Genomic DNA, 27,714 nt, shown 5'->3' with positions numbered 1-27,714 from the left:
CCAAGCCCAGCCCAGCGGAAGGAACGGTTTCAGAGTTGTTTGTTTCTCTTGGATAAAGGAGCCCTTCCTTGCTTTTTCTTTTATTCTTGCTAGTGTTGGACGGAACAACTCCCCGGAAGCAATTTAGTGATTGGTAAAACGTACCCAATCCTCGCAAGAACAAAAACGATGCAGTTCTTTCTGAGCTGCCTCCTGCTTCTGCCCTTGCTGATCATCTGCATCTTAGAGTCTTTCCTGAAGCTTTTTATTCCTAAGAAGAAAAAGTCAGTCACCGGAGAAATCGTCCTGATTACTGGCGCTGGACATGGGATCGGGAGACTGACTGCCTATGAATTTGCCAAACTTAAAAGCAAATTGGTTCTGTGGGATATAAATAAGGTAATAATCTTACTATGTTTTACTTTCTGGTAACTTTCATCTGTAGACATGTATACATTTTGCAGGCAACGACCTCTTACAGCATCTCTGTAAAGTAGGTAGAAAAAAATTACTGTTGCCATTTTACAGACGTAAGGGGGTGGGGGAATACGGATTAATTAATGTGTGTATGATCGATCACGTGATAAACAGACCTAGATGATAATATGATTCTCAGTTACTGCCCAGTTGACATTGAAAATTTACTCACTTTTGCCCTGAAAATAATTTGTAATCCCCTCCTGAACTTGATTTCACTGATCCCTCTATCTTAATCATAAGCAAAAAGTTTTAGCTAGTATATGAACAGAGTAAGAGGTTTGTACCTAATAAGAAAAAAGTCCTACTTGCCATCACTGAGACAAGTGGATTTAAAAGATACCCAACAGAAAGCAACATTACTATGCCATACTAATTTCCAAGAGTACTTTTTTAAATCATATTTTAGTGAAAAAAAATCTTCAGTGTAATTTTTATCAGAATAGGTGTAAGCTTAAGGAAGAGAGGAGGACTTAGAATCTTATGTTTGGCCAGTGGTTGATGTACAGGGAGTTTTCTGGATAGCACCTGGTGGCCTGAAACACCACACCTTACACATTAGTTAACATCCAATGATATAAACAAGAATTCATGGCATGTAAAGTTAAATGACAGCTAACCCAGCGAGAAAGTGATCAAGATAACAATCAACAAATCCTATTTGAGTATCTGTTGCCTAGATATTAAGAACACAGTGACATAAAGGAAATAGGGTCCTATGCCCTTACTCTAGTAAGGAAAATGGACATTAAATAATTACATGTGCAATGAAAGATACAAATGAGGCCCAGCCTAGTCTGGTGTGGTCAAGGTGGTGAATGTCTGGTATAGTGGTGTGGTCAGGCTCATCTCAGCTTTCTGTTTCTTCACAGACTACTTACCCAATTTCCTGGGTAACTTCTTACAGCTTCAGGGTCCTTTTCTGCAAAATGGATGAACGGTACTGATCTTAGAGGGCTGGGAGGATTATACCAAGTAATGAACACAAAGCATTTAGCACAGTGTCTGGCACATGGTATATGCCAAGTAACGCACATTTAATATGACATATATTTTCATTTGGACTGCCACTGGTCTTGAGGACCCACCAACACCAATCGCCTAGTGCTTCCCCATAGAACCTTTCTCCTGTCTGGCCCTTTGCTTACATTCTGCCTGGCGTGCCCTGCCTCTTTTTGCATGGCTGTTCTACTCATCCTTAAGACCTGACTCAGGTAACCTCTTCTTCTACAATTATATTGCATATCCATTCTCTATGTCCCCATAACTCTCTCTCTAGAGCTCCATTATTATACTTACCACTCGATTAGTTTGAACCATACAAAACTGCTAATATTCAATCTTTTGTTCTAAAACAATGACAATTTCATATGGTCCTACCTAAATATTATATTTATTTATGTTTCTTTCTACTACACGATGAGCCCACTGAGGTCAGGATTTTGACTCATATTTGTGTCCCCGGGACCTTTCTAAACACCGTTAATATGACCTACACATTAAAATGTTGGAGGAGTAAGTGAGTGAATGAATGAATGAATTGTCGTTAACTCCTTATTTTGCAGCCAGAAAACTGATGCCCGTGAATAGCTTTTAGTGACACAGAATAAAAGCTTAATGTGATTTTTATTTAAAAAAACCTGATGTGGAATGCACACACATACATACTCATACATACATACATTTACAATGTAAAATTCATGGATACAAAACTAGTAGTTTAAGATTTTTATCTTCTTTTATAAAGCCTGCTTTAAGTTCAGTTCCAAAGAAAAGAAGTTTGTCAAAATACTGAGAACAATATGTGCCTGTATCCTCGTCAGAAATGTGTCAGTTAAATTCTTGTCCAATCCTAATTTAAAAGAATCTGACTACTCTTAATTATTTTCAGCTGTTGATATAATTTGCTCACATCACTTATTTTGTTTTCCTGGCCCTCTTTGTTGCTTTTCCTAGCACGGAATTGAAGAAACAGCTGCTGAATGCAGGAAACTGGGTGCAAAGGCTTATGCCTTTGTGGTAGACTGCAGTAACCGAGAAGATATTTACAACTCTGCGAAGAAGGTGAAATTTTACATTTGGTTAGAATCAATCACATCAGAGCTGGGAGGGGTTTGGAGATGACCCAGTCATGATCCAGACAAGCTAACAGAAATTTTGTGATTTCCCCAAAGTTGTACAGCTAGATAGTGGCAGACCCAGAACTAGAACCTGGAACTGAGGTTCCCCAGCTTTAGTGTGTTCTGGAATCTTCCAGGGAGCTTGTTAAAAAATAGGCACCCTGGAGGTTTTCATTCAGTAGGTAGAGGGCTGGGCCCAGGAATCTGCATGTTTAGTACCCTGCTCACCTGCACTTCTCCCATTTGACTCTGACACAGGGAAATCCTTGGATGATCCCGCAGGTCCCTGACAGGGTCTTCTGAAGCTCAGTCAAAGAATTGGGTTAGGAAGTTTGGATAAACCTGTTTATCAGGTTTTGATCATAGATACATCTATTTCTATACAGCGTTATTTGCCTGTTCTGCATACAACTGAGATATGCTATATAAAATGGGTTTTCACTCTCAACACGCTCATACATACTAAATGCGGTAATACCAGCCAGGTCAGCAGAATTACCTGGGCAAATTCCTTAAAATTCACATGTTGGACCTCAACCCTCGATATTCTGATTCAGTACAGTATAAAGATTCTGATTCAGCCAGACTTGAGAACCTCTTAATTTTTAGGGAATTTTAGATTTGGGGACATGTTTATTTGCTGTTTTTAAATTGTAATCTTTTGTTTCAAACTGATGCCTCAATTGTTGGTGAGACCTGAGCTAAATCAAAAGAATTAGTAGAAATTACCCAGCCCAGTGGTGGGAAATGCCTTTCCTGGAAGGCGTACAGTAAGATGAAGGCCAAGATGTAAAAAACACCTGCATTTAACAGTAACTATTTTACTTACATTAACAATTATTCTCTTCGTAGAGATGAGTACTCTTCTCATTACTAGTAGCTATATCACCTTGGGCAAGTTACCTAACCTCTCTTGTCCTTAACTTTCCTCGATTATAAAATGGGGATCTTAACAGTCCCTACCTCATAGGGCTGTTATGAGGATTAAGTGAATTAATGATATAAAGTTCTTAGAACAGTACCTGGCAGTCAGTAGTCACTTTGTAAGAATTAATTATTAGTATTATAATAGAACAACCCATATTGTCTATATAATTTTGTTATTAGCCACTATTGAGATTTACTAGCCCAACATCCTTAGTTACCTAAATGGAAAACATTCATTTCCAGACTCATCTGGGAATAGGCTTTTCTGAAAAAGATAATATTATTATTTGAAGCTATTCCATATATTTTAACTATAGTGTTTTTACTGAAATTCTTCCAAGATTAACTAACTATAGGCTTAAACGGTATACACAATGAGATATGATTATCAGATATTTTGAAGTAGCTATTTAGATGTGGCTATTAGGGTCTCAAGACAATTTTATGCCACCTAAACAGTTAAATGCTCAGCTTGCTTTCATTATTAAGAAATGTAGAAAACAGACATTCACATCCTGGGGAGACAACAGGTGATGATGGGGAGCTCAAGTATGAAGGAAGGGTGAAGAGGGTCTAGGCAAATACTGTGGCAATATAGAACTGATTTATATTTTGATTCATGTCAATTTGAAGGTATGACAGCAGCTTCATCAACTCAACCACATAAAATATCTGCTTTTCTCAATAACTTAGGGGCATTATTCTGAACCACAGTTTCAGCTTGACTCTTGAATCATTTAAATACAACCTGATGAAATTCAGTTCTGGCCAAGGAGCCTTCCCAATGGCACATTGATGTCCTGCTGGGAGGTTGGTCGGCCATCCCCTCCTGGCTTCCTTGCTCTTTCAGGTTTGAGACTTGTCTTGGGCTCTTCCTATTTACTGTGGGAGGCCTAACCAGCTCTGAGGTCAGAAAATCTGGAACAGTGCCAGTTCCATGTGACTTTTAAAGCCATGTGAACTTTGGCAAGAAAGTTAGCGGTTTTATGTTTCATGTTCCTCGTCTTTGAAAGGAGCATACTGAGTTGCTAAGTCATAGAATTGTGAGAATTAAATGTGATAATGAAATCGTGTAAAATGCATAGCACTTATATATGTGAACGTTTTTAATAGACTACTTGCCACCTCTTCTGTAGTCCCCCAACACACCGCACGCAGCACTCTCTAAATAATGATAACTCTATTAAGAGAAACCAGCTTTTATTTGGAGCACAATGTATAACTAAATGCATTGTAACTCTACGGTTCATCCACCAAGAAGCTTAGTTACTCAAAGAACCATAAATATATTGGATGAGATATTTTTAAAAAATATTTTTATTAAAATATAGCTAGCATACAATATTATATTAGTTTTAGGGGGGCACCATAGTTATTCATACTTATATACCTAAAGCAGTGATCACCATGATAAGTCCACCCACCATCTGACACTGTACCATGCTATCACAATATTATTGACTATGTTCCATATGCTGTACATTACATCCCCATGACTTATTTGTTTTATACCTGGACATTTGAGCCTCTTATTCCCCTTTATCTCCCCCCACCTTTTTCAATTTTTCAATTACAGTTGACATTCAATATTATATTAATTTCAGGTGTATAGCACAGTGGTTAGACATTTATATAATTTAAGACATAATCCCCCTGTCTAATCTAATACTCACCTGGTACTATATATACTTATTACCATATTATTGACTATTGAATAAGATATTCTTGTATTGCTAGCCCTTAAGCCCACTGCCTCCTGATGAAGAAAGGTCAGTGAGCAATAGAATGGAATGATCAAAAATAATAAATAGAAGATCTAGCCAGCTTAATGTTGTAATTAGTTTTACATAGTTTAAAAAAAAATTAGTTTTTACATAGTTTCCCATAATAGTCCCTATTAATTGGACAATTAATTTTACCTTTACTTTTTTTTGCCTACCTTTTGAAGAAGTATTTAAAAAATGAAATGCAGTTTATCACTGGTTCTGTTTATGTTAGCTAAATGACTCTTGAGCTGTAATCAATAGAGCAAAGTCACGAGACTAAATTGCAAAAGAAATTTCTACCAAGCAAACTTACAGGCAGAGCTGTTTTGAAATTCAGTACCTAAAATTAAAAGGTTCTTTTTTTCCATGTTGGCACGTAGATTCAAAACTACTTTTTGCGCATAGCTAATAAAAAACCAGATACTTTAACAGTCATTGCATGGAAACCTACCCTCATACTTCTTAATCATACAGATATTTTTCTTATTATTAAAGGTGAAGGCAGAAGTTGGAAATGTTAGTATTTTAATAAATAATGCTGGTGTGGTCTATCCATCGGATTTGTTTGCTACCCAAGATGCTCAGATTGAAAAGACATTTGAAGTTAATGTACTTGCACATTTCTGGGTAAGTATGATTTCTTTACAAAAACGTTCCCTTCTGTGAGACTCAAAGATTAAGTTTGAGGTGGAGCTTTCAGTAGACATAAGGACATATCAACTCAATACTAAAGTTTTCTTCAGTATCAGGGAAAACATACAAAGAGATCATTTTTCATGCTACCACCAAATCTCATCCATTATTCTTCCTCCCCCCTCAGAAAAATTAATAATAATAATTTAATAAATAATAAACGTAAGGTGTTATGTATGTTTTAATTCTAAGCTAGAGCCTCACAATTCTGTGTGATCCTATTTAGAGATGAAGTAGGGATTAGGGACCCTCTGAGTCATCTGTGATTCTATAAAAGGTGAACCCAGTTTGCTTTCGGGTTCTTATGAGACCCAGGCCTGCTATTATATCCTGGCCCCAAAGTTGCAAACTTTATTATGAAGTTCACCATTCAAGATCTTGTCTATCTATCATCTATCTATCTATCTATCTATCTATCTATCTATCTATCTATCTATCGGGAGAAAGAGAGAGAGAGAAAGATTTAAAAGAGTCTAAACATTGCCAAATAACCAGTTCCTAAAAGGGTTCCATAGAGTTTTTTTTGTTTTTGTTTTTGGATGTAAGTTTAGGATGAGTAATCTCAAAAGAATGTTGGAGTTAGATGGTGAAAATGCAGTATTGTGTTAACATTCCCAAGTTACTGACATCTGTCTTTGTATTTTTATGACTTACGAGTTTGCCTATCTTTCTACCTTGATTAGAATGTAGGATATTGTCTTACTTGCTTCTGAATCCCCATCACATAGTATGTGCTCAATAAGTATTTATTGCATGAATATTCAGTGACTACTAGAAGATTGTTGTTCACTTCAGTATTTTGATGACATAACCAAACGATTTTCTAACAATTTCACATTAAATGTAAATCCTTTTGATAACCCTAGATTATACCTATTCAATGTATGAGATAGTAGAAGACATCAATGACAAAAGGTGGACACGAGTTCACAATTGGAATGAAATGGATTCTCAAAATTTTCAGTATCCATTATTTAGCTTAATTTTTCTAATTTTGGCATCCTAGCCAGTCATTTGGCAGTTAATCTAGGTTTTTTCATTTATGCCAGGAACAATATTAACAAAATATACATTTGTTTCAAAATATTCCCAATGGGTCTGTGAATCAGAAATAACTATATTTTTTTCTCTTTTAATGAAAACTATATCTAGACTACAAAGGCATTTCTTCCAGAGATGATGAAGTGTAATCATGGCCATATTGTCACCGTGGCTTCAGCAGCTGGGCATACCGTGACCCCCTTTTTAGTGACTTATTGGTAAGTGAACATGTGTTTCCTTCATTGGTTCCTATGCTTAACCTGTGTGTGGTTTCTTACCCTGTCCCATGAGCACTACCGTTAATGAGTTGAAGTTGCTGAAATAGGCAGGAAGTTACACAGAGTCTCTTGTGCAACAGCAGTATCAACCATCAATCATCACCTATGTTGACTGTTCTAAAGGTGGCTGCAGGAAAATTATACAATTAGAAACCAACTACTTAAAACATTTCTCATCCCTTTTAGCAGCAAGGAATTACAAAACAAGAGCACTATTTTTGTACCACGAACAGAAGTTAATATTAATAATTTTTAATAAAGTAATGTTGTGGAAACGAAACAGTGTAAAGACAGAGAGAGAGTGTAATGTGGGATTCTAAACATTAAAAGTATCCAAACAATGGAAAAGTTGTAAAAATATTTATACTAGTTATCCATTATAAAACCCATGCTATTATAATAATAGAACTTACTATATAGCAAGCAGAGCTCAGTAATGGTGTGCTCCACTATATGCTATAAAGAATTGATCAGTGAGGCCACCGTCGCCAAGGTGATCTTAACGGGTTGCATATACCCTAACAGTTCTTGGCCGTTTGTATGTTTTTGCAAATAATAACTCTTAAAAGGTTGAACTATGATTATGCAAATAAACATGCATGCAAATAATGCTCTTTTGTTTTCTACCATTGTGCTCTTTTAGAATTACGTATCTAAATTCTAGAAACAATATATAGTTGCATATGTAGCTATAGATGGGTGGGTATATATTGGGGGTGCCAAAAAAATGTATACACATTGTAACAGATGTTAACTCTTTGGTCAATGTTGCTCAAGTGGTAGTTCGCCGTAATCAGAAGTGTTTGAACGCCGATGGTAACCACTGTGAGCATCTCTTATAATTGCAGAAGTCAAATGTGACTTGTCTTCATCTTTTGTTATTGGTATATATTTATATTTTTTCCTTTCTTAAAATGTGCATACATTTTTTTGGCTATATATATGTGTATATACATATATATAAAATCTTGCATTTTAAAAGTTTGCAAGGATATATACCAAACCATTTACTCTAACCACACCTGGAGAATGGTTAGTCTTAGGTAATAGCAAGAAAAATAATTTTTATTTGATCTTTTTGTTCATCTGTGTTCTTTCTTCTTTGCGTTCTTTCTTAACATATATTTGTTTTATAATAGTTTTAAAAATAAATATAGACATGGTTCGAGTGTCTTTTAAAAAAAAAAAAAAAGAATGAAATAACTGCTGAAGCAGTCACAAAACAGACTCGACCTATAGCGTCCAGATTGTATTTTACCTCTTTCAGAGCCAATTGAAGTTAGGCAGTTATCCTCTAGCCATCAAGGGCTAAATCAGTTTGGCACTTATTTCACTTCCTTGATGAAAGATAGTTGCAGGTGCTGCTGCTAGGCTACTACGTGACAATCCACTGCCCTGCTCAGTTCTGGTTTAGTCCCCAGGTAAAAAAGAGGATTAGAGAATTCTACAGGACTGTGAACCCTGTCACGCTTGCTCCCTCCCTGGCTGTAGTAAACACTGTAGCTCTTGATTCTGATTTGATTCTATCCTACTGTTGTTAGCAAAGAAAACCAAGAGAGAACAGACTTTGTGTGAGAAACAAATTTATTTTGGTGATCAGTGATAGTGCTTTCAACAGAAGTAAAGATTGTCATGGAGTACTGTCAAAGCAGGAACGACATACCCAGTTGTGCAGACTGTGCACTACACAATTCTAGGGTGCACTGTTCACATTCGGGTCCTTTTAGACTTGAATGATTTTCCAGAATATGGCAGTCAATTAGCTTGACAATAGGGGTGGCCTTTTCTAATTCACACAAACATGCCATTTGGGCTAAAAGGGAGGGTTGCAACTACACAAGTGGTTTGTGCACTTCCAGTTATTACTGGCCTGAGCTGTTGAAGTCTGTGATCCTTACTGACAACTATCTTCAATTCAGTTGACTCTCTGGTTTTTGCTCAGCATCTATCTGATCAATGGTCTGACTTCCACATAGATTCACTGAAGACTTCTCCCAGTAGAAAGCAATTGTTATTCACAACTGGGCAATTAAACTGAAGTGCTGCTTTTTAAAACATAAACTTTTTACTGACATGTAACATACATTTAATAAAAATGCAGAATACATTTATGAAAATGCAGAAATCATGAGTGCACAGCTCAATGAATTACTGCAAAGTAGACACATCTATTTACCGTGCAGGTCAAAAAAAATAAAATAAACTCTTCCCATTCACCAATCCCTCTTTCTTTCCCGAAGGTAGCTTCTATATTAACTTATAACACCATTGATTAATTTTGTCTATTTTTTATCTTTATGTACATGGAATCACACTATTTTGTGATGTTTATCCATGTTGTTGTTGATAAGTGTAACTTAATCGTTTGCATCCCTGTATAGTACTGCATCACGTGACTAGCTAATAATTTAGTATCCATACTACTGTTAATGAACATTTGGGTTGTTTCCGGGATTGTATTACTATGAATAATGATGTTATGAATGTTTACTCAATCACTTAGTAACTTTGTGACTGACCTTTGAGAAGTTACTCAACTTCTCTGTACATTATATCTATAACATAGGCTAAGAATAGCAACAAACTAACTCATCAGGATGCTCTAATGTTTAAATCATATGATGTAATGCATTAGCATAGAATCTGGAATCCTGCAAGTGTTTAACAACAGGGTGTTAATGTTCCAATTCGTTGGTATTATGTTCCAATTCCACTTCCCTATGTTCACACAACATGGTAAGGTCGCACCTCTCATTTTAGCTTCCAGAATGCTTTGCCCTGATGGACTTAATCATATATGCTCTGGCTTCTATTTGTTAGAATGAAATAAAAGGGGACCTAGAATAACCTGGTTTTTTTTCCCCCTGTAACTCAGACCTCAGCTATTAGTGTCCTGAGTTGCTGCAGCTGTAACAAAAGAGTCTATTACAGCTCTAATCACCTATGTTAGAAAAAAAAATATTTCAGTTGCTGTTGGAATTATAGTTCAGTAGTTTCAATGATTAATGTGAAAAAAATGCAAGATGAAAGAACTGAATTCACAGTGAGAAAGGTTAACCTTTTGACTATTATTTTGCTGCTTGCTAAGTATTTTGTCCAAAAGTATCCTGATTTTAAAAATAATTTGGTGTCACAAAACTCTGGCGGATGTATGTTGCCAACTCAAATAGCCAATTTATAAGCATGAAAGTTAGCAGTATGGGAAGACGTGGCAAAACTAAGTCCTGATCATTAGCTTGTAATGAAATGTTATTTAAAAGAATAATTTGGAATGAGAAATATTAGATTATTAAGAATAAGAAATTTGATGTAATGTTACAAAGTGTAGAAAAAAACCCACTTTTATTTTTCATGTATATCTAAAAATAAATTCACTCTGAAGTTCAAAAATATAAAATTGTTTTCACTGCTCAAGATCGTTAATCATAAGTTTTAGTATATTCCTGCACTTTTGACTCACTTAAGAAAAATCAGAAAATACACTTTAGTAAAAGAAAATTTACTGATAATCTCACCATGCAGCAATAACCATGATATGCATTTGCTATAATTTTTTAGGACATTTTAAATGCAGATATATAGTCATGCATTGAAAAAAATCTACATACAAATCTTGCTTGTTAAAATTTTAAATGTATGTTTTTGTATGTTAATAAACATATATGTGCAACATCATTTTGAATTCCTGAATGGTATGCCAGTGTACTATATATGCCACTATTTAATTTATCCATTAATGTTGGGTAATTTATTCATCTGGACTCTTTTCAGTTGCAAGGAACACAAAACTTAAACTTCCCCAAGCCAAAAGAGGAATTGTTTGCTTCTGTAAATTCAAGTCTCAGGGAGGCTCTCTTTCCCTTACACCTGTCCTAAATCCTTATAATTCTGCAAGATAAACTTTACGATGCCGATTTTATGGACAAACTGAAACTGGGAGGAGTTAAGAACATGGTCACACAGGTCCCAAGGGGGGCAGACTGGAATTCCTACCAGGTCCTTGCCTCCAAACGCCCTAGGTAGCTACCAGCAGTTCCAGAGTAATATCCATTCAACTCCAAGTCCAGCAGGTGGGGGAAAAGCATGACTTCCTAATAATGCCTTCAAACATTCTAGTTCTAGAGTTCACTCTAACTAGACTGGCTTGGATCCAACCACTTGTATGGGTGGGGGAAGAAGGGGTGTTACCCGGCAAAATCAGAGTGACCTTACCAGAATAAGGGAATATGAATGCCGATGAGCAAAAACAACAGCTGTCCACTACAGATATTTAAAATTGTTTCCACAAACAACAACAACAACAACAAAATAAACTCATTGAGACAGACAACACATTGGTAGTTACCAGAGGGGAAGTAGGGCAGAGGGAAGGCAAAACAGGTAAATGCGGTCAAGTGTATGGTGATAGATAGAAACAAGACTTTGGTGGTGAGCAATGTGTAGTATATATAGATATTGAATTATAATGTTCTACACCTGAAACTTATATATTATAAACCAATGTTACCTCAAATAAATGAACAAACAAACAAATAAATAATATATTGTTTTGTTTCTAACTGTTTGCCTTCATGAACTATGTATCCTAGAGACTATCTTTGAATCAATCTTTAGAAACATGATTATTTCCTTGAGATGAATACTTAAAAGAGTAATTACTGGATCTAAGAGCATGGCGTACTTTAATGAACTTGATACCTTTTGCCAAATTGCCTTCCAAGAAAGGCTGCCAATTAACCTGTGCTTTGGAAAATAGAAAGCTGTGGAACGTTCTCTCTCATTTTTCCTTTTTAAGTTTAGACATGTTGAAGACTTAAAACGAAAAGATTGCTAATTCAATTATATAAAATAAAAATAACTTGTACATTGAAAAACCACTCAAACAAATAAAAATGTCCTTATATCCTTACCATTACTGCTAGGCAAAAATTCTATCTTGTTTTACTTTGTAATTAACATTAATTACTCATGAAATAAAACATTTTTATATTTATATATATTTTTATATTTATATATTTATATATTGTTAAATCTGGGCCTAGTGGTATTTTATTCCCCCTGCCCTTCTTCCACCTCCCCACCTCACTCCAGTTCAAGCCGTTGTTTCTCAGTCTAGTTGTGTAGGACACAGCTTCCTGTCCCATGCTGGTATTATGATGAGCCTCGCGCTTCCCCTGCCCCAAGTAGTCGGTCGCGAGTCATTGGTCGGCAGCGCACGGCAGCTCTCGCCGGCTACCAGCCACTCACGCTGGCTGCCAGCTACTCATGTTGGCTGCCGGCCACTCACGCTGGCCACTGGCCGCTCCTGGCAGCTCTCAGTAGCCCATGGCAGCTCACACCAACCTCCGGCTGCTCCTGGCAGCCCAGCTCCAGGGAGAGCTGTTGTTCACAATCTTAGCTGTAGAGGCCACAGATCACTGGCCCATGTGGGAATCGAACTGGCAGCCTTCGGCGTTAGGAGCAGGGTGCTGCAACCACCTGAGCCACTGGCGGGCCCTCAATATTTTTTATTTTATAAATTTTCTGCTAATGTCTTTTAGCCATTTATCCATTAGAGTATTGTGTTACTCATTTACAAAAGTTACCATATAAGACAACCCTTACCCTTGTCTTATATGCATGTTGCAAATGCTTTACTAGTTTATTTGCCTCTTCACTAGGTTGGGAGCCAGTAAAGTTTAGAGTATAACATATAGAGGCCTAGTTAACTGCCCAGATTTAAAGCCTGATTCTACCACTCTGTTTTGTGTCTGTGGGCAAGTTCTATAACCCTCCTGTACCTCAGTTTCCTTTTTGGTAAATGGGGATCATCATAATATCTGTTTCATGGAGTTGTAAGGATTAAATGAAACGATGAATCTGAATAACTGAGGACAGTGTCTGGCTTATAGTAATCAACCTTAGATATGATTATATTTGTTTTAGTTTACAAAGTACAAATTTACATTTTATATAATTGAACCTATTATAGCAATCTTTCTTTTAAGCCTTCAGTATATGCCTAAGCTTTAAAAAGAAAGAAAGGGCGTGGCCAGTTGGCTCAGTTGGTTGGAGCACGGTGCTCATAGTGCCAAGGTCGCCAGTTCGATTCCCACATGGGCCAGTAAGGTGTGCCCTCTACAACTAGATTGAAGACATTTGCAGCTTGACTTGGGGCTGAGCTACACCCTCCACAACTGGATTGAGAACGGCTACTTGACTTGGAGCTGATGGGTCCCGGAGGGACACACTGTTCCCCAATAAAAAATAAAAATTCTAAAAAAAATCAAAAGCAAAAGGTGAAAGAGAACTTTCCTTTCAACAGCTTTGTATTTTCCAAAGCACAGGCTAATTGGCAAGAATTTTAGTTGTTTTGTATACTTGCTAATCCATAAAGATTTATATTAGATTGGTTCAAAAGTAATTGCGATTTTTGCATTTATTTTTAACCTTTTAAGCTGCAATTACTTTTGCACTAACTTAATGGAAAAACAATCTGTCTGGTAATTAATGCCACTGAATTGCACATTTAAAAATGGTTAAAATTGCAAATTTTATGTTATATATTTTTCACGCAATTTTTAAAACATTAATAATGTAATATTCCAAAAACATTGAATTCTACACTTTAAATGGGTAAATTATATGGTATGTGAATTTATATCTCAATAAAGTTTTTAAAAAAAACAAAACCCTAATTGGAAAAGTAATGTCCACTTAAAATACGATTAATTTCCCTTCTCTTTCCAAATGAAGGAGCTATGACAATAAGAATTGCTTTGCATTTTAATTCATTAATTTGAGAAATATTTATTAAACACCTATTACAGGCCAAGCACTGTGCCAGGCCATGGGGATTCACTGGAAACCAAAATAGTCATGGAGCTTATAGTAAAGGTATGAGGGACAGACATTGAAAAAATTCACCCGACTGAATATTTCATTAGAAATTCAAGATGTGCTGTCATGGAAAACTGCAGATTACCATATAATGGGAAAATAATTTAGACTAGGGGTCAGGAAAAGCTTCTTTGAGGAAGTCAAGCTGAGACTTAAAGGAAGAAGAGGATTTATCCAGGAGAATTTTCCAATGAATTTTATGAGCATAATAAATAATGAGCAGCCTACTGTGTTATTAAGTTTTATGAAAACAACAACAAAACAAATACCCTACCAATTTTCCTAAAAGACATTTACACCTACTCAGTTGTCACTCTGACAAATGATGTTGAGATACAGTAAATGTTCTACATCAGTGCTTCTTTGACTTTAATGTGCCTATAAAGTTACCTGAGAAGCTCCTAGAATGCAGATTCTTACTCAGTAGGTCTGGGCCGGGCCTTGAGATTCAGGTGCTATCTGTGCTGCTTGACAGAGGACCACACTTACCTAAAGAAAACAGACATCTGAATTAAATAGATGTGGCAGCTTTCTTGAATTATTTTGTGACCTGTTTATTTTCAGTTCAAGCAAGTTTGCTGCTGTTGGATTTCATAGAGCTTTGACTGAAGAACTGGCTGCCTTAGAAAGAACTGGAATCAAAACATCATGTCTCTGCCCTAATTTCATTAACACTGGCTTCATCAAAAACCCAAGTACCAGGTAAGTTGAGACAGAAACGGAGATACAAGGATTGGTGATTGTGTGAATATGAGCCATTCTTTGGGTTTTCCTGAGTATTTTAATCCTTAAAACACCTGATATTCTGAAACTAATATAAAATAATATTGAATGTCAACTATAACTGAAAAATAATTAAATAATTTAAAAAACAAAAAAACATCTGATATCCATGCCCTTCATTCATCTCAGTTTCAGCTTCTGTAGATTGTGGGAAAACAGGTGGAAAAACAAAGAAGGAGGGAGAGAATGTACATAAATGTAAACATGAATGACACAGGTGAACTTGCTAATCCTCCTTTTTTTCCTTCCCCTAAGCACTGGTTCTTAGACTAACGTATAATACCTTTCACCAGGAGTGCTTGGGAACCAGGTAGGGGCCCTACCCCCAAAGATGTTGACTTACTGGCCGTGGTCGGGACAAGATAGTGGTGGGGATGCAGACTTGGAACTGTGTGTGTTTAACAAGCATCAGAGGTAATTCTGATAGAAAGAACCCAGGACCACAGTGTGAAAAACATTCTCCATTGGTACTCTAGAGATTATCTTCCAAAATGAGAGCAGACCATGGTCTTTCCTTGGTTAAAAAATAAACTCATAAGAATCTGCTCTGAGGTTAATTTTGAATGTTAACTGTTTTGGGAATAATGTCTTTGTAAATGTGATATATACTTTGTAATTCCAACATACAGAACAATACAAATAAGAAATTTTCTTTTAAAAATGTCTTAAAACCTTCTACCCAGTGGAAACTACTCTTAACATTTTGATGAACATCCTTCTAGATATATCCCTGGACAGATTAAATGTCTAAATTTTATATAACTGGCATATATTACACTTAGGGTTCTGGAAGCAATAAGTAAACTACTTACTTCCCTCAGCATAGTGATTATGACAGTACTGTATTACAGACTTCAAAGCTGCTAAGAAGCTAGATCTTAGCTGCTTCCGCCACAAAAAAGAAATAATTATGTGAGGTGATAGAAGTGTTAGCTAATGCTAAGGTGGTAATCATATTGCAATATGTAAGTCTATCAAATCAACACATTGTACATTTTAAACTTACACAATGTCGTATGTCAATTATATCTCCATAAAAATGAATTAATGCAAAAACTTCACTAAAACTGAAAGGGGGTATCAAAGGAAAATGTGAGTACCATCCCCAAGGATAAAATTTGCCAATTTCCTTCATTATTTTTAGGATTTAGATACTAAAAGAATATGTTTGAGTCAGGTTTTTCACTCAGACTGTCTTTCAGCTGTTAAAAACAGACACCACATTTTTTTTTTAATTATAATTGAATTTTTTACCCTTGCCCCAGGACAGGCTGCACAAAGCTAACCTTCATGTGGGCAGGAGTGCCCTCTCCTGGCAAAGGTCTACTGGTAAATTAAAAAGCAACTGGGAAATTTGCTGTACGGAGAAAGTGTAAAGGGAAGCTGGCATAATTCTAGGCAAGTCGCAGGAATATAACCGGGCTAAGGAAGGGTCTGGGGCTTGGTCCTGCCACATGAACGCCTTTGAAGATAAGCTGATACAAGAATGGATGCCAGAGGTTAAGTTGGTTTTAATATAGAAACTTAGTTCTTCTAGTTAGAGGACAGAAGATCTTGTTCTAGTTTGTATTTTGGGCACTAAATAAAATATGTAGTAGTTTTCTTAAATCTCACAATAATACTTTGCTTAGCAAGGTCAAGTAACTTGCCAGTAACTAGCAGAACTGAGATTCAGACCAAACTTTCCTTTTTACACAGAGGACAGCCTTTCTGAAAGAAGAAAATTGAACTGACCTCTAAATGACTGATTCAAAATAATTGGTACCATATTATTACTGGAACTTAAATTCTCTTTTAAAGCACACCAAAGATGTAGTTTGTTGGTTCTTATATTTACATATCTAACACACTGCAAAGAAACTGGTTTACTGTAAAGGTTATAACACATCATCATCTGAATTTATTGGAATTAAGTTTAATCAGGTGTCCTGTGTAATTTTTTTTTTAACAGCTAGGAGTTATTTTTGTTAAAACAAGAGATTGTTTTATTAAAAGCATGTATTGAAGGCCAGGTGCTCTACTAGGTGCTTTACCTTAATTATGATTATAAACAAAATTTAAATAATATACAGAAAAGCCCCTACAAAGATGTTGCTATCCCGGAGATAACCATTTTACTGAAAAATTAGATTTCCAGTTATAACTTTCCAATTTAAGAGACTATACTTCTTAATTTCATGCATTTCTTTTTCGGGTACATGGAAACATCATGCTATTCTATAAGCTGTCCTTTTTGACTTAACAATATACTGTTTTCACCTTTCTGTGTTGATATATTGTGTTTCCCCAAAAATGAGACCTAACCGGAAAATAAGCCCTAGCATGATTTTTCAGGCTGACATCCCCTGGACATAAGCCCTAAAGCATCTTTTGGAGCAAACCTTAATATAAGACCCGGTCTTATTTTCGGGGAAACAGGGTGTACAGAGCTCCCTTACCTTATTCATTTTAAAGTTAGCCCAGCAACCTTTGGATGTATGACTTCTCCATTGATGGGTATTTAGATTGCTGATCTTTCATTATTGTAATAAATACATACCCTTGTTGGTGTGGCATGTATACATATACAAATATGTGTTATGTGTTTATATATTCATATGTAGGTGTACATATGTACCTATATGTATATATGTGTGTATTTACTCACTTTCCCAACCATTTTGTTATTTATTTATTTTGTTTTGTTTTGGAAATAGAACTGCTGGATCATAAAATAAGAACTTATTTACTTTTGATAGAATTTTTAGATTGCCCTCCAGAAGCATTGCCCTAATTTATCCTCCCACCAGCAGGGTATAAAGTGTCCATTCCTCTCACCTTTGCAGGCTTTGAATATTAGCACACTTTTAATCTTTGCCAATATGATAGGGGGAAAAAACAGTACTTCTATGTTACATTAATGTATCTTTGATTATGAGAAAGGCTGACAATTATTTTTCATATTTAATAAGTCCTGTTATCTTCTCTACTCCAGTCTGCTTATACACATCAGACTACATTATACACCTGCTTATAAAAATCAAGTTAAGGAAGTTCTCTTATGTTGTTTGTCAAGTGTTTTGTTTTGTTTTCATGAAAGGGTATTGGATTTTGTCAAATGTTTTTTCTGAGCCTGTTGAAATGACCATATGGGGCTTTCCTTCATTCTATTAATATGATATAATACATTGGTTGATTTTTATATGGTGAACCATCTTGCATTCCTGGAATAAATCTCACTTGGCCATAGCATATGATCTTTTAATATGATGCTGGATTTGGTTTGATAGTACTTTGTTGAGAATATATGCATCTACTGTCTTTCCCTGAAAATAAGACCGTTTCTTATATTAATTTTTGCTCCAAAAGACGCATTAGGGCTTATGGTCAGGGGATGTCATCCTGAAAAATCATGCTAGGGCTTATTTTCCGGTTAGGTCTTATTTTCGGGGAAACACGGTATATTCATAAGAGATATTGGTATGTAATTTTCTAATGATATCTTAGTCTGGCTTTAGTAACAGGGTACTGTGGCCTCCTAGAATGAGTTAGAAAGTATGCTCTCCTCTTATTTTTTTGAAAGACTTTGAGAAAGACTGGTGTTAATTCTTTAAACATGAAGCCATCTGGTCCTGGGCTTTTCTTTGATGGGAGTTTTTTGATTACTGTTTCAATCTCTTGTTAAAGGTCTACTCAGATTTTCTATTTCTTCTTGAGTCAGTTTTGGTGCTTTGTGTAGTCCTAGGAATTTGTACATTGCACCTAGGTTATCTAATTTTTGGAATATACTTTTTCATAGTATTCTCTTATAATCATTTCTATTTCTGTAAGGTTTGTACTAATGTTCTCACTTTCATTCCTGATTTTATTAGTTTGAGTCTTCTCTTTTTCTTAGTTAGTCTAGCTAAAGATTTATTTATTTTGTTGATCTTTTCAAAGAGTTAACTTTGGGTTTCATTGATTCTTTTCTCTATTTTATTTATCTCTGCTTTAATCTTACTATTTCCTTCATTTTGTTTGCTTTAGGTTTAGTTTGTTCTTTTTTCTAATTCTTAAGGTGGAAAGTTAGTTTATTGATTTGAGATCTTTTTTCATGTAGGCAATGATAGCTATAAATTTCCCTCTGAGCAATGGTTTTGCTGCATCTCATAAATTTTTATCTTATGTTTTTTCATTCATCTCAAAGTATTTTCTAATTTCCTGTGATTTCTTTTCTTTGTCCCATTAGTTAATTCCCACATATTTCTGAATTTTCCAGTTTTCTTTCTGTTACTGATTTCTAATTTCATTCTATCATGGTTGGAGAACATACTTTGTATGATTTCAATCTTTTTAAATTTAACAATACTTTTCTTTTGTAGTCTAACATATGAACTGTCCTGGAGAATATTCCTTGTGCCCTTGAGAAGAATATGTGTTCTGCTGTTGTTGCAAAGAGTGTTCTATAGATGTTGTTAGGTTTAGTTGATTTATGCTGTTTTTTCAAGTCTTCTGTTTCCTGGTTGATCTTTTGTCTAGTCGTTCAATCATTAAAAGTGGGATGAATGTCTCAAACTTTTATTTTAAACTGTTCATGTCCTCCTTCAATTCTGTCAATTTTTGTTTCATGTATTTTGGGACTCTATTGTTAGGTATATGAACAATTTTTAATGAAATGTTTTTCTCTCATATAAGTTATCTCTGTCCAATTAGTGATATAAATAATGCAGCATAATCTGATTTTATTAACATTAAGTGTAATTGGATGTTCTCATTAATTTTTTGACAACCAAGAATTATTTTTGTTGAACATCCTTTTAAAATGTTTACTCTCTGACATGTAATGTATACAGAGGGTGCCAAAAAAAGTATACACATTTTAAGAAAGGAAAAAACTATTAAAATTATGCTGATGGTAACCACTTTGAGAACCTCTTGTAACTGCAGAAGTCAAACGTGATTTGTATTCACTTTTGTTATTGGTATATGTTGAGTATAATTAATACAGTTTTTTTCCTTGCCCAAAATGTGTATACATTTTTTTGGCACTCTCTGTATATAGCAAAATCTATTTGCTCTAAAAATTTAGTTTTTCAATGTGCTACAGAAAGATATCATTTTTTATTGCCTACTACCATAAAAAGGTATTATATTAGAAGGTGATAAGTAACAATTTGATAGTATAACTGTATAAAGTACTTATATGTTCATTTCCCATTTAATCATCATATTATCAGTGGACTGAAGATAGATTACACTTATTCAGTGACACCATGTTGGTACACCAAGAAATGAGTATTTAACCATAGAAATTGGAAAATGCTACAAAACTGGTAGTTTTGTCCCCTTTATAGTCTGTTATTAAACATTTACCAGTATACCATTGCATTATCCTCATTTTTCAGATTAAACACAAAAACAAAAACCAGAACTTTAAAGAGTAGAAATATCTTCCCCCAAATTATTCAGCTACTTAAGTGTAAAGTTACATAATCAAACACAGTCCTTCTATGTGAAAATACTCTTTCTTTCTAAGTATTCCTATGCTCCCACATGTATTCTCATTCTGCTCCCCAACAGAATAGCCCAAAGTGTTTTTGGATATTTTCCACAAAATCCATTATGAATGTTTGTCTAATAGGATTTAAAACTCTTATTTACATTAGACTATCAGAAAAAAAAAATTCCACATACCGACCTTTTAATAGTTAAGATTTTATGCTGCCAATAATTGTACCAAAGCCGAATAATTTTCTGAAAGCCTTTCCTTTTGGTCTTTTAAAAATGATTGGATAGCCATGAAATTTAATGCAATTCCTCGGACAGAGGCTAAGACAGTTTTAGGTAAAGAGATCAAGTACACTAAGAAGAGTTCAGTCAGTATAGCCCCATTGGGTTGGTAGGTTAGCAAGGCCACAGTGTGAATAAGGGAGTGTGCTGTCCTGTGTAGACAGGCATTTGTGAGCTCTCATGGAGCTTGGGAATATTGAGCAGCAGTATGCTAGACAGTGAGTTTCCCTCTGAACACTCTTCAAGGCACAGGCATCCTTCAGTTTCTAGATCCATCCTCCTTGGCACCCATTGCCTGCCTATGCCACAGGCTAACACGTAGCTTAGTCTTCTTCAGGCTTCCATTGCCTTTCATTTTTACAGCCATTGGGCCAAAAGCCATCACTTTCGTTATTATATTTCCTCTCCTGTCACATCTCAAAACTTTGCATATATAATACTATTGCTTCAGGGTCCAGGGGTGAACACAGCATTCTAATAAATGACTGACCTATGCTGAGAATGAAATATCATATCATATATATTTTATGCTCTGCTCTCTCTCCTTCATGAATCCACTTACCATACTCACTTTTAAGTACAAGGCTACACTGCTCAGTTGTCCCACTTTTACTTTACTGCATATATTTTTTCTAAATGAACAATTCTGTATTTGTTCCTAAGAAATCTCATATAATTCTTTTTGTCTCACTTCTTTTAGCTAGTCACACCATTGAAAATCTGCGTCCCCAAAATGTTAATCACCCAAATAGTTTGGAGACATTGGCAGATTTCATGAGTGTATTTAATTATGTGTCTTTTTTTCCAAGTCATTAGTAAAATGTTAAAAATTTGGGGCCAACTCTTGTGCAACTCTATCCTTAGAGCACTTATTCTAACACCCAAATAACAAAGGACGCATTTTAGGGACCACCTGCTACTCAGTAGTGGACATACCAGGGTGATTACACAGCGAAGACGTAACATGAAACTAAGTAACAAAGTTGAAAATTAAATCAAGACCTAGTAATAAATTGATAACATTAGATAATCAAACACAATATAGGGTTCCATATGGTGATCAAGAACCTAGAGCCGGGCACGTTCCTATATTTTAATTCCTCTGACACTTTAGAAAATGTTCACTAAAAAGTTTTAGTATTTAATAAAACTAGTAGAATGGTATCTAACTTCTTTCCCAAGATTTCTAAAGATTTAAAAGTGAATTTGTCAGTTTTAATCCAGCTAAATTATTTTTGAGTCCTAGTTATTTCTATGTTTCTCATTTGCATAATAGGGAGTATAGTCTCTCCTTCGTAGGGTTGTTGGAAAACTTCAGTGAGATAATCTGTGTAGAATGTTTAGTACAGTGTGCAGTACATGATAAGCAATAACTAAATGGTTGTTGCTGTTGTAATTGTTGTTAATGCTAAAGTAGCTACCATTTTTGAGCACTATGATGGGCTAGATGCTGTAAGTCAGTTCTTTCATGGTTCATATGGTAATTTATTTGTTTAGCACTAAACTAAAGCTGATGCCTCACTGAAATGATTTGTTTCTGAAGACTGCTTCTGATTTCAGTTTGGGACCCACCCTGGAACCTGAGGAAGTGGTGAACCAGCTGATGAATGGGATCCTGAAAGAGCAGAAAATGATTTTTGTTCCACGTTCTATATCCGTCTTAACAGTGGCGGAAAGGTAAGCAGCACTTATGTTTGTCAGTGTTATAAATATTTATCTATTACATGTTTTTACTCAGGTTAAAACCAAATTTTTAGAAAGTACAATTAAGTGGAATTAAGTTAATAAAAAATAATAGGCTTAAAGAATCCATCAATTTTTAAACTGCATTTGTTAATCATTGAAGCAAGATTGATATAGCAGTTGGATAAATAAACTGAATAATTTCCACAAGTTTTTAAGTTTTTTGTTTTTTTTAAAGAAAGAAATGTATATATTTCTGGAAGTCTTATGTTATAAATGAATGCTTATGAAGGACGGTTTTTAAATATTACTACATAATGGAATCATAGAATAATGATATTGGAGGAGTCCACAGGTAGGTTTTAGATATTCATTTAAATATGTAACAGATAATCTTTGAGCTCTTATTTTGTGCAAAATCACACTGAAGCATGGGAATTGCTAAATAATATTTTATAATTTTAGAGATTCTTGAGCCTTGCTACTTCAGCTGTGGTCCATGGACCAGTAGCATCAACATCACTTGGGAGTTTGTTAGACATGCAGAATCTCCTGATCTCCTGAGTCAGAATTTGCATTTTAATGAGAGCCACGAGTGATTTGTATGCATATTCAGATTTAGAATATGCATTTATTTGGATTTAGAATATACATTTATTTAGAGCAGTAGCTTTCAACTTTGGTGCACATTGGAATTCACCTGGGAGTTTTAAAAATGCTAATGCCTGAGACCTACTCCCCAAGATTCTGATTTATTTGGTCTGGAGTGGGGCCAGGTCCCTAAATGATACAACTTTGCTGGTAATACTAATGTACAGACAAGATTGGAAACCATTGGTTTAAAGAATGCCTCATCATAACACATTGCTTCATTACTCATTTGGGAAAGTTGTGATGAGGGGAAACTGAAGAGGTAGGTGCCTTAGGTTAAAAAACAAAACAAAACAAAAAAACACCTCTTCCTGCCTGTCCTTTAAATCAGGCTTGTCCAACGTGGTACTGGTATCAGGATCACCTGGGAAGTCGATTTAAAAAATAGATTCCTGGATCTCACCTCTCGAGATTTTAATATAGGAGGTTTGAGCTGGGATCCAGAAACCTGTATGTCAACGGACAACTGCCTCAGAGAGTTGGTTCAAAGAGCATACTTTAAATAAGAGTCACTGACTGAAAAAAATTCAAGAGATCTAAAGCATAAGTGACATGTGTCAGGTTTTTTAGCCCCTTCTTCTGGTAATTGTGGTTGACTATTCCTTAGAGGTTTAGATAATAAATCCCAAGGATCTCCTTGGTGAGTAAAATCCGAGTTAAAACTTGTGAAGTGTTTAGCATTTTACTTGTCACATCACCTACGTAAGCACTCAGTGATTACTGTCCTATAGAATGTAACTCTGAGGGAAGGGATTGTGCCCGTTTTTTAATCACTATGTCCCCTACGCTTTGAAGAGTTGGTGAACACATAGGAGGCACCAAAATGTTTGCTGATTGAATAAATTAATTCTATTTCCTAGACTTTTAACATAAAGACTCAAATTAGGTCAAGCTATGTTTGTGTGACATGCTTACAGTCTGAACATGAATGTTATTTAACTTCTTTGAAGCTTAGTTTCTTTATCTGTCACATGGAGACAATAATAAGACTTTATAGGGCTGTGAGGAATAAATAAAATAATGCACTTAAAGTATTTAATACACTATAAATATTTGACAAATGTTACATACCACTATTATTTTTATAATTACCCTATCATTATCATTGCCCTGACCATGAATGTTCGGTGCGCAATTTTGAAACTTTATTTTAATGCCATCTCAGCCAATGTCTATATATAGTTACACTGACTTACATATTCTGTTTAGTTTCTCTCAGACTCATTGGAATGTGATAAGTTCCTCGCTATTTTTAAGTATAGGGTGGGGAAAAACATTAGACCTATTATGAGTCTATCACTGTTTAAGGTATTTTATATTAACACATTGATTCTTCAAAGAACACTGTGTGGTAGGTGTTAATTTTTCCATTTACATATGAGGAATTTAAAATCAACAGTTAAATAACTTTTTCAGCATTCTACTCAAAGCCAAGTCTGTTGTCTGCAATTTCTTTTAGCAATTCTACTTCCCTAGTCTCTTAGTGGAACATTTTAATAATATTCTGGATTATACAGTATAAAATTAGTTCCTTTTCTCACTGCTTTTCCAATGTCAGGTTCTTTTTTTAAAAAAAGACTTTAGCATCTCAATGATTCAGTTCTATTTACCTCCTCTCTTAGCTCTTTTGAAAAATATAGGCATATATTTATTTCAAAAACTGAATATTTCAAAGGGGGTGGAGGGTGGGAGATGAGGGTAAGGGGGATCAAATATATGGTGATGGAAGGAGAACTGACTCTGGGTGGTGAACACACAATGGGATTTATAGATGATGTAATACAGAATTGTACACCTGAAATCTATGTAATTTTACTAACAATTGTCACCCCAATAAATTAAAAAAAAAAAGAAAAAGAAAAAAAACTGAATATTTCAAATCACTTCTACCCTAAAGAATGTTAAACCTCCTTCCTTTTCCTTTTGAAAAGAAAATGGATTTAACTGGGAATAACATGCAGTAATGACAGTGAGTTAAAGTTCTTAATCTTGTTTAAAGTGAACATGGACATGATACGTAATAAACAAGTATTTTAAGAGACGATATCTTACAAATGCACTTAATATTAATTTCCTAATTATTTTCATGTGTCTTTCTTTTAGGGTCTTTCCTGAGCGTTTCATGGCAATTTTAAAGCGAAAGATCAATATTAGGTTTGATGCAATTATTGGATATAAAAATTGAAGGACAATAAGTGCTTTTGAAAGTTGATTTACCGGGCTAAGTTAATTTCATCTAATATTAATCAGAATTTTAATGTTCGGACTTGTGCTTTTTCTAATTATCTTTTTTTCTTTCATATCACCTTTTGAAGCTCTGGCAGTCCTCATTTATTACCATTGTTCTTTAACTGAAGGCTAATGTCATACAATGCAGAAAGAGAAATATCTTAGCAATTGACCGTATGGAAAACGGAGAAAAAGAACAAAAGCAGTTTTACAATAATTTCTAAGATTGTGTGGCTCATATGAAAGCTTTGCAACATTTGTACTATAAATATTTAAGATATATTTTTATTTTTAATTACACTTAAATTTTAAATAATGCACATTTCCTTTTTCTATTGTACATAAAATAGAAACTGTAAGCTCTCTAAATATAAGGAAAGACTATCTCTAGTGGTGTTTCACAATGACTTTCACGTGGTGTAAGAAATGTCACTCCAACATTTCATTTTTACACCTTACCACTCTGTTTCCTGAGAGGTACCTCACATTACAAAACCAAACATTTCAGCACAAGGAAACTAGAAGTGGACATGTGCTTCAAGTAAAAAAGCATCAGTGGGACTTACAGCACAGAACTGGGAGAATAGACTCATAATTGGCAACAATAATAAATGGATCAAACTTAAACTTGCATTTCCCTCTTTTTGATTGGCACAGAACATGGCTTAACTTTCAAATTAAAAGAAAATGGATTATGTAATCAAAGGTCTGTCTGTATTTTTTATTTTTTATTTTAGTGTCTGGAAATTTCTCAGATGAGAATGAGGCTCAGAGAGATGGTAATATAAGATCAGACCTATAAATTAAAAAATAAGGTTTGTTGGGTTTCTATTAAAGAAAACTATTTCCAGGACAATGTTAGATACATACATATGAAGAGCTTGTATCGGAAGGTTCATACTCAGATAACACAAATCAGAGTCACTGACCCCTGTGAAATGTAGCAAATGAACCACATTTAGATTCAGACACTTCCTGGTGAAAGGTGCTGATCCAGTCTCTAAGCAGACACGTATTTATTCAGCATGTGTCAGGTGCTGTGCTAAACACTTATTGAACAAGTAAGTAATCTCATCAGTGCTACTGCAGCTTATCAGGATCATGTGACAATTTGTTTAAAGAAGGCTGTACTATAGACACTGTACCATGTAAGAAAACATCACAGAAGGTATCATTCCTACAATAAATTTCTCCCTCTTTCCCATCAATTACCGTCTTCTAATACAGAGAATCAAAATACAGTTACTGTTTGACTGTATTCAACATTAGCTTTATGTAAAGACTTCTGAGTGAAAAATGCCTGCTTTTCAAAACATTGCATTTGGGGGCAGACGGGGTGGCTCAGTTGGTTAGAGCATGAGCTCTGGGCAACGGGGCTGCTGGTTCGATTCACAGATGGGCCAGCAAGCTGCCCATCTAGACATGAATGAAGTCAACTAGAATGAAGTCAATGAGCTGCTGCTTAGCTCCCTGGTGGCCAGATGGCTCAGTTGGTTGGATTGCGGGCTCTCAACCACAAGGTTGCTTGTTAGACTCCCGCAAGGGATGGTGGACTGCGCCCCCTGCAACCAACGAGGGCAACTGGACCTCCACGACTAAGATTGAAAGGACAACAACTTGATTTGGAAAAGTCCCGAAAGTACACATTGTTCCCCAATAAAGTCCTGTTCCCCTTCCCCAATAAAATCTTTAAAATAACAATATATTGCATTTGAATTCTGTAACTTAGATTCCTCTCCATACATTAGCCGTACTGCAGTAGCACCTTGCTAGAGTAGCTGAGAATGACTCTAGAAGGCATAGAGTCTGTTCCAGTCAGCTGCTAACTCAGTATGAAATAGATGTAATTGTTTATGTTTTCAATTAAGTTATACCTGTTCTAGCTTGCTTAGTGGAACTGTGGAGTAGGCTAGGAGGAAGCCGACAGAGAAACTTCAGTAAGGTAACTGAGGCCCAAAGTGTGCTGACAACGTCCCTCTTTTCACAACAAACATGTTTTGGCTCTTAACACACCTGTCTGAAATTAACACTTGGATGAACTTTGCCCTTAACTATTCTGAGAAATAAATACTACTTCTTGGTTATTATGCTGACAAATGGTAATCAGTTCCTTTTATTGAATGTGAACTGCATGCTAGGCACAGATTGCCATTTAATGCCCCTGCCATCCTGTGTAGGCATTGTTGGAGGGCTTGAAACAGCTGTGAACACAGCAGCAGTACGCAGGAACTGAGACCCTTAGGGGCTGGAGCCCTGCTCTGCTGGAAGGCGACTGAGGGAATGAATGCTATAGGAGTTCTGAACTTCTTTGCCTTTTTTTAAAAAAAGCTTGCTCCAATTCACTGACATCAGGCAATTACTGCTGTGACTCTAAATTTGAAAATGTATAATTTATTTGAATGGAGTGAATCCTAACCCTGAACCCACTTCTCAAGAGGTTAGTGGGAAAATCCATCTTAG

The 27,714-nt window shown here is 35.4% G+C and overlaps 1 protein-coding gene and 1 long non-coding RNA gene across 2 annotated transcripts in view; one reads left to right on the top strand and one right to left on the bottom strand.

Moving 5' to 3' along the window:
- The first annotated feature begins 19 nt into the window (after positions 1-19).
- HSD17B11 (hydroxysteroid 17-beta dehydrogenase 11) lies at positions 20-25,959 on the top strand. The gene is made up of 7 exons (XM_019731258.3): positions 20-378; positions 2,413-2,520; positions 5,765-5,896; positions 7,115-7,221; positions 14,725-14,862; positions 22,252-22,368; positions 25,129-25,959. Exons 1-7 carry the CDS (start codon positions 169-171, stop codon positions 25,208-25,210), a joined length of 894 nt encoding a protein of 297 aa, XP_019586817.1. The 5' UTR covers positions 20-168; the 3' UTR covers positions 25,211-25,959.
- The window catches only part of LOC148759294 (uncharacterized), a 54,269-nt gene continuing 27,897 nt past the window's right edge, over positions 1,343-27,714 (bottom strand). The window contains exons 2-3 of the long non-coding RNA XR_016018877.1: positions 14,551-14,649; positions 1,343-1,378 (exon numbers count right to left, since the gene is read on the bottom strand). This is a non-coding gene — a long non-coding RNA (uncharacterized LOC148759294). The remainder of the gene's footprint in view (positions 1,379-14,550; positions 14,650-27,714) is intronic.

Source organism: Rhinolophus sinicus, chromosome 1, assembly GCF_057876585.1.
Source record: "Rhinolophus sinicus isolate RSI-liver-muscle chromosome 1, RSI-T2T, whole genome shotgun sequence".
In the NCBI taxonomy this organism is placed as follows: domain Eukaryota; kingdom Metazoa; phylum Chordata; class Mammalia; order Chiroptera; family Rhinolophidae; genus Rhinolophus; species Rhinolophus sinicus.
The sequence above is the reverse complement of the archived record's forward strand: the minus strand, read 5'-3'. Positions and strand labels throughout refer to the sequence as shown.